Raw genomic sequence first — 8,191 nt, forward strand, 5'->3', positions numbered from 1 at the left:
AAAAAAGAAATACGAAAAATTACCCGGGCATGGTAGGATGCGCCTGTAATCCCAGCTACTCGGGAGGCTGAGGCAGGAGAATCGCTTGAACTGGGAGGCATATGTTGCAGTGAGCCGAGATTGTGCCACTGCACTCCAGCCTAGGCGACATAGCAAGACTATGTCTCAAAAAAAGAACATTTCCATTCGCACCAGGCATGGTGGCTCAAGCCTGTAATCTCAGCACTTTGGGAGACCGAGACAGGTGGATCACATGAGGTCAGGAGTTCGAGACAAGGCTGGCCAGCACGGCGAAACCCCATTTCTCCTAAAAATACAAAAATTAGCTGGGCGTGGTGATGCACGCCTGTAGTCTCAGCTCTCTGCAGGCTGAGGCAGGAGAATCGCTTGAACCAAGAAGGCAGAGGTTTCAGTGAGCTGAGATCACGCCACTGTACTCCAGCCTGGGTGGCAGAGCGAGATGAGACAATGTCTCAAAAAAAAAAAAAATTTTTTTTTTAACAGGTTTTAAGCGAAAGCTGTAAAATACATGAATAAAATATATTAGACTAGGTTTGGGGATACAGTATGTGTAAAAAATGGTTCTCAGACTTGACAAATATTCTACTGACTTTTTGGAAAGGAAGAAACACTGATTCTTCAGAATATGGAACTCTGGTTTGAGAAGTACTGATTTTAAAGTTTTATTCTAAGAAAATATCTTTCAGGCCTGGTGCAATGGCTTATATCTATACTCCCAGCACTTTGGGAGGCTGAGATGGGAGGATCCCTTGAGCCTAGGAATTTGAGACCAACCTGGCAACATAGTAAGACCCTGTTTCTGCAAAAAACAAAATAAATAGAAGATGTTCTTCAGTTGCAAATTACAAAGCTTTATCTTTATAACAGTACAGAGACTTATTTTAGATATTCATGAAAATAAAATACAAAATTAAAACTTCTTGTAGAATTTTCTAACTTCAGAGAACATAGCTATGGATCTCAGCTTAAGAAAGCAAGTGTTTAGAAAATACAGGATAATTTACGATTGCTTATTTAGGTCTTGAAATACATCAGGGTGACGATACTCAACTTCATTTCTACAAAATTGTTCAGCAGTGTAAATGTAGGAGATCTAGATGAATTCCTCTTGATTACACTGCCTGGGAAAGTCTTGAGTTATCGTAGACTGAACAAGTGTTTTCTCGTTTATTTTTCTGGAGACAGGGTCTTGCTTTGTCACCCAGGGTGGACCAAAGAGGTCGAGGCTGCAGTGATTGAGGCTGCAATCACAGTGGTGCGATCATGGCTCACTTCAGCCTCGATCTCCTGGGGTCAAGTGATCCTCCCACCTCAGCCTCCCGAGTAGCTGGGACTACAGGCACACACCACTGCACCTGGCTAATGTTTAAATTTTTTTGTGGAGACAGTGGTCTCATTATGCTGCCTAGGCTGGTCTCGAACTCCAGGGCTCAAGCGATCCTCCCGCCTCAGCTTCCCGAAGTATTGAGATTACAGGCGAGAGCCACCACGCCTGGCTGTGAACAAGGTTTTTGATGGCCTACCATGTGCCTTGTACTCTGCCGCATGCTATTGGGTACAGTGTAAGACAAGGTCACAACCCTGCTCTCAGAGTTTCTGTTCAAGTGATAAAATATGCAAAGGGAAAAATAATAGACATTGTTAATCTAGTGCCTAGGATGTGCCAGGTAGAGTCATATAAGATCATATATATGGGCCGGGCGTGGCGGCTCAAGCCTGTAATCCCAGCACTTTGGGAGGCCGAGGTGGGCGGATCACGAGGCCAGGAGATCGAGACCATCCTGGCTAACACGGTGAAACCCCGTCTCTACTAAAACATACAAAAAAAACTAGCCGGGCGAGGTGGCAGGCGCCTGTAGTCCCAGCTACTCGGGAGGCTGAGGCAGGAGAATGGCGTGAACCCGGGAGGCGGAGCTTGCAGTGAGCTGAAATCCGGCCACTGCACTCCAGCCTGGGCGACAGAGCGAGATTCCATCTCAAAGAAAAAAAAAAAAAAAAAAAAAATCATATATATGAAGAGCTCAGCCTAAAATTCTCCACTTGGCTGGGTGTGGTGGTTCACACCTGTAATCCCAGCACTTTGGGAGGCTGAGGCAGATGGATTACTGGAGTCCAGGAGTTAGAGACCAGCCTGGGCAACATAGTGAGACCCCGTCTCTACAAAAAAAAAACACACACACAAAAGTTTGCCAGGTGTCATGGTGTGTGCCTGTAGCCCTAGCTACCCAGGAAGCTAAGATGGGAGGATCACTTGAGCCCCGGAGGTCAAGGTTGTCATGAGCCAAGATTGTACCATTGCACTCCAGCCTGGACAACAAAGTAAGACCCTGTCTCAAAAAAAAAAAAATCCTTCATTAGTTTCCTTTTGCTCTTAAGACAATGATCAAAATACAGTGGGACCTGGCTGGGCACGGTTTTTCATGGCTGTAATCCTAGCATTTTGAGAGGCCGAGGCAGGCAGATCATCTGATGTCAGGAATTCGAGACCAGCCTGGCCAACATGGTGAAACCCCATCTCTACTAAAAATACATGAATTAGGTGGGTGTGGTGGTGCGTGCCTGTAACCCTAGCTACTCGGGAGGACGAGGCAGGAGAATCACTTGAACCCAGGAGGTGGAGGATGCAGTGAGCTGAGATCACACCACTACACTCCAGCCTGGGTGACAGAGCAAGACTCTGTCTCAAAAAAAAAAAAAAAAATACAGTGGGACCAGATGATTTTGTATATTCTGGCTCTTGCATACCTCTGAAGTCTTGTTTTCACCACATTTTCTGTAGTTCTCCTTCTCCCAGCCATATGGCCTTTGCTCAGGTCCTCAGAGGCAGAGTGTTTACTTCTATGAGGCTTTTGCCCATTTTGTTTACACCAGCACTTTGCCAAGGTAATCCTCACTCATCCCGAAGAGTCCAGCTTAATCCTACATCCTCAGCAAACCCATCTCTCAGATCTTGACTTCCCAGACTCCATCACCTCCCGTTTATGCACTCCTCCAATACCATCCATCTCTCTTCCTAGGACACGATAATTGAATTTCACATTTATTCCTCTGGTTATTCGGTTAATGTTTTTCTCCCTCACTAGACTTTGACCGTCATAAGATACGTGTATTTCGATCACCGTTCTTCAGGTCACCTGGCACTTAGAAGTTCAAGAAATATTTGTTCAATGAAAGAATAAATCTACCCTTGTACAGCATATGAATAGAGACTTAGGGAATTTAAGTGACTTGCTCAAGATCCCATGGCTAATAAGTGGCAGAGATGGGATTGAACCCATGTGTTCAACTCCAGAGCTTAAGTTTTTACCCATTACTCTAGATCCAGTGCTTCTTAGACTGTTAATGGTGAAGGACCAGTTTTGGGGTTTTTTGTTTTTTAAATTTCTAATCTCTCGTAGGCTAATACTTTTGTAAAATATTTTGATCATGTATTTGGATGTTGTGACAATGTCAAATTATTATAAAAGTCTCTAAATCCTTACTCTCAATGTCTGTGCTTATCACAGACCAGCATTGGAACATTGACCACACTTTGAGTATCTTTAGCACCCAGGGAGCAGAATGTATTACATGTTGCCTCTGTAGCCCTGTAGATAAAGTAGAGAACTGTATAGCATAATGAGCTCAGGAGGAAAGTGGAGAGAATTCCATGAGGGCCCCAAGCATTGGGAAAAGCTTTGTGGAGGTGCTGAGGTTTGAAAAAGGTGTTAAGGCATGATGGTGTAGAACTTGGAAAGGAAAGGGCACTGGAACATTCCCAGCATGTGGAGAAGCTAGAATATGTGTAGTGTGAAAAGGGAGACCCCAGCGGTACTGACTGCTTAGAACAGGTGGTTTGTATTGAGTAGAGAGAGAAAGCCAAACACAGTTTTTTTGTTTGTTTGTATTTTGAGATGGAGTCCCGCCCCAGGCTGGAGTACAATGGCGTCGACTACGCTCACTGCAACCCCCCATGTTCCAGGTTCAAGTGATTCTCCTGCCTCAGCCTCCCGAGTAGCTGGGATTACAGGCACAGACCAGCACACCTGGCTAATTTTTGTATTTTTAGTAGAGACAGGGTTTCACCATGTTGGCAAGGCTGCTCTGAAACTCCTGACCTCGTGATCCACCTGTCTCAGCCTCCCAAAGTGCTGGGATTATAGATATGAGCCACCGTGCCCAGCCCCTACCAAGCACAGGTTTTATTATGTTCATTTCTGTCCATAATTTGTTTTCACGTTTCAAGAAGATTTCCATTATTTTAAGAGCCTTTTCCTCTCTTCCTCCTTTAATGAACTTTTGAGTACCTAGAAAAAATTAATATTTTGATCTCTGTTTTATTTGTCATTTGCGTCTTAGCAACACTCATTTGTTGCATAACACGATATTCTTTTTTTTTTTTTTTGGAAGCAGGGTCTTAACTGTTGCCCAGGCTGGAGAGCAGTGGCACCATCTCATCTCAGCTCATTGCAACCTCTGCCTCTCGGGCTCAGGTGAGCCTTCTACCTCAGCCTCCTGAGTAGCTGGGACTACAGGCACGTGCCACCAGCCTGGATAATTTCTGTATTTCTTTTTTTTTTTAGAGACAGGGTCTTGCTGTGTTGCCCAGGCTGGTCTCACACTCCTGGGCATAAGTGATCCACCTGCCCACTTTGCCTTCCAAAGTGCTGGGATTAGAGGCGTGAGCCACCACACCCGGCCTAGCACAATATTTGATGATGAACTACGGCTCTAATAGTTAATTTAAGTTCCCCTAGTAATTTCATTTATTTATTCAATAAATGTTTACTGAGAGCTTTCTAACAGTCTGACTCCCAGGTAGAATTTCTATTTGTCCATCAGATAGCAACCCTCTCAAGGCCTGTTCTCATTTCTCTGTAGGTAAGAAGAAATTCCTTCTTTTATCCTCACTCTTCTCCCTTTGTCCTGACCCCAGATCTCCTGAGCAGTGTCCAGCTATTCTTTTCACTCAGAGAAGGCGTCTTTCTAGCTTATTATCAAATAAGCAAAAGCTGGATGTAATGTCCCAAATGTACCTTCCTCTGAAATATTTATTTGTTCAGAAACATAGTCACTTCTGAAAAATACTTTTCTGAAAACCTAATTGTTAGGTTAAATATGTTTATGGTGGTTTCAAAGATACTTGTATTTTGGAAAGTTTCCACACAGAGCTGTTGCCAAATAGGCCCTCTCTTGTGTTTAAACGGTTCTTCTACTTGACTCTCCGATTTTCTTCTAGTGTTTCACTTTTAAAAATCTCATTGTGTTGGTTGTATTTTTCAGTCAAGTCCTAATTCGAAGCAGAGTCCTCAGGGAAAATGGAAAATACATTCCCAAACAGGTACTCATTTATCTTTTATTAAAAAGCTCGACGATTCACTGTTGGGCAGTAGATATCTGAATGTTTTATAAGGGGACTTTGGGGAAAGCTGAAGGTTGGCAACTTAGTAATTAAGCTGTGGCCTGGTGGTGTTTGCTGTCATGGTGACCTCACCTTTCTTAGGAAGTTGTTTTTAAATGTGACTCAGCTAAAGTGTCTAAAGTGTCAGGTCGCCTGCCAAGTAGGCTGAGAGCTCTAAGCAGAACAGCATATCCTAAAGGTCGTCTGACTAAGTCCCTGGGGAGTAATTTGACAATCTGCTGTGTCATAGTTCTTAGACTTAAAATGCTTTTTTTTTTTTTTCTTACTAGTCTTTCTTGACACGAAAATATTACTTCAACAACCCAGAGGATGGATTTTTCAAAAAAACTAAACGGAAGGTAGTGCCGCCTTCTCCTATGACTGGTATGTTTATTCCTTTCACTCATCTTTAAGGAAGATTTTTAACATAGGTCATTGAGTGGGGTGTGGTGGGTGGGAGAGAGGGCAGGGAGGGTGTCATTTTGTTTAAATGTTAAATTGCAGAAGATAGTAATCTTAGACCTTAGAAATCATCTAGTACAGGGATCTATGGAAGTGGAATTCTCTTTTTCAGTTAGATTTTCTGAGAACCCTAATGTATAAAGTGGATTAAAAAAAATAGTTGTCAGCTGATGGAGTGGGGAGGCCACAGCTGTTGTCCCTGGGTCTCTCCTTATTGCTGTTCTCAGGACCCAGGGTTCTAGGGAGCACAGTTGGAAAAGCATTCCAGCCTGGCTCTCACCCAGTGCCTGGATCCCCTTTCGACAGATGGCTGCCCAGCTTCTGCCTAAATGAGGAAGAGCGCGCTACTTCGAGACGTGCCATTTTGTTGTTAGATGTGATTGTTTGGTCTACCCTACAGTTTTGGCTCTAACATTTTCTACTTCCACTGATCCCAGTCATGTGAAAAATACAGCATGTTAAAAGTAAAACAGGCTGGCCGGGCGCGGTGGCTCAAGCCTGTAATCCCCAGCAGTTTGGGAGGCCGAGACGGGCGGATCACGAGGTCAGGAGATCGAGACCATCCTGGCTAACACGGTGAAATCCCGTCTCTACTAAAACACAAAAAACTAGCTGGGCGAGGTGGTGGCGCCTGTAGTCCCAGCTACTCGGGAGGCTGAGGCAGGAGAATGGCGTGAACCCGGGAGGCGGAGCTTGCAGTGAGCTGAGATCTGGCCACTGCACTCCAGCCTGGGTGACAGAGCGAGACTCCGTCTCAAAAAAAAAAAAAAAAAAAAAAAAAAGTAAAACAGGCCAAGTATGGTGGCTCATGCCTGTAATCCTTGCATTTTGGGAGGCCAAGGCAGGTGGATTGCCTGAGGTCAGGAGTTCGAGACCAGCCTGGTTTACATGGTGAAACCCCGTCTCTACTAAAAATACAAAAGTTAGCCTGGCATGGTGGCAGGTGCCTATAGTCCCAGCTACTTCGCAGGCTGAGTCAGGAGAATTGCTTGAACCCAGGAGGTGGAGGTTGCAGTGAGCCGAAGTCCCATCACTGCACTCCAGCCTAGGTGATAGAGCAAGACTCTGTCTCCAAAAAATAAAAATAAAAAAAAAAGGAAAACAAAGTAATTTGTTGTTTTGTGTTGACTCTCCTCTCATTTTAGTACTATTCACTTCTTTAGGTGAGACAGCCAGCTATTTTAAACCCATAGGGAAGGTAGTATAATTAATTTGTTTTTAAGAGTGACTAAGGTTGTATGGAGTTCATTTTTTAACAAGTTTTAAAGAAAATTTACAAGAAACAAAAGACCATTAAATATATGAGAAGTTACTTGACCTCACTAATAATCCATGGAATACCAATTAAAACAAGATACCTTTTTTTTTTTTTTGAGATGGGAGTCTCATTCTCTCACCCAGGCTGGAGTGCAGTGGTGGCGATCTCGGCTCAATTCAGGCTCTGCTTCCTGGGTTCACGCCATTCTCCTGCCTCAGCCTCTCGAGTAGCTGGGAATACAGGTGCCCGCCACCATCTAGGCAGGGGGTTCTATTAGAACTTCCTAGAAATTCTAAGAAGTTCTCTTACAGAAATACATAAACATGCAGATGTATGTGCAAGATAATTGTCAGCAGCATCATTTATCATTTATTGGCAAAAACAATGGAAACAATCCATAGGTCTACTCAAAAGTGATTGGTGTGACCACACTGTGGAATCCTATGCAGACATTAAAAATATTGAGACTGGGTACGGTGACTGACGCCTGTAATCCCAGCACTTTGGGAGGCCAGGGCAGGCAGATCACTTGAGGTCAGTCAGGAGTTCAAGACCAGCCTGGTCTGGTGAAACCCCGTCTCTACTAAAAATACAGAATTAACTGGGCATGGTGGTGTGTGCCTGTAATCCCAGCTAGTTAGGAGACTGAGGCAAGAGATTCACTTGAACCTGGGAGGCGGAGGTTGCAGTGAGCTGAGATCATGCCACTGCACTCCAGCCTGGGCGATAGAGTGAGACTATGTCTCAAAAAACAAAACAAAACAAACAAACAAAAATGCCCAGCGCGGTGGCTCACGCCTGTAATCCTAGCACTTTGGGAGGCCAAAGTGGGCAGATCACATGAGGTCAGGAGATCGACACCATCCTGGCTAACATGGTGAAACCCCATCTCTACTAAAAATACAAAAAATTAGCTGGGCGTGGTGGTGGGCGCCTGTAGTCCCAGCTACTTGGGAGGCTGAGGCAGGAGAATGGCATGAACCCAGGAGGCGGAGCTTGCAGTGAGCTGAGATCGTGCCACTGCACCCCAGCCTGGGCAACAGAGCAAGACTCCGTCTCAAAAAAAAAAA

General features: G+C 44.5%; 1 protein-coding gene across 1 annotated transcript in view; it reads left to right on the forward strand.

Annotated features, from left to right (window-relative positions):
- Nucleotides 1-8,191, forward strand: part of EMC3 (ER membrane protein complex subunit 3) — a 24,622-nt gene that overhangs the window by 4,768 nt on the left and 11,663 nt on the right. Inside the window, exons 2-3 of the mRNA XM_017847457.1 lie at nt 5,284-5,341; nt 5,692-5,785. Coding sequence (XP_017702946.1) covers nt 5,284-5,341; nt 5,692-5,785 — 152 coding nt within the window. The remainder of the gene's footprint in view (nt 1-5,283; nt 5,342-5,691; nt 5,786-8,191) is intronic.

The sequence above is a fragment of the Rhinopithecus bieti genome, unplaced genomic scaffold, assembly GCF_001698545.2.
Source record: "Rhinopithecus bieti isolate Rb0 unplaced genomic scaffold, ASM169854v2 scaffold_29378, whole genome shotgun sequence".
Classification (NCBI taxonomy): domain Eukaryota; kingdom Metazoa; phylum Chordata; class Mammalia; order Primates; family Cercopithecidae; genus Rhinopithecus; species Rhinopithecus bieti.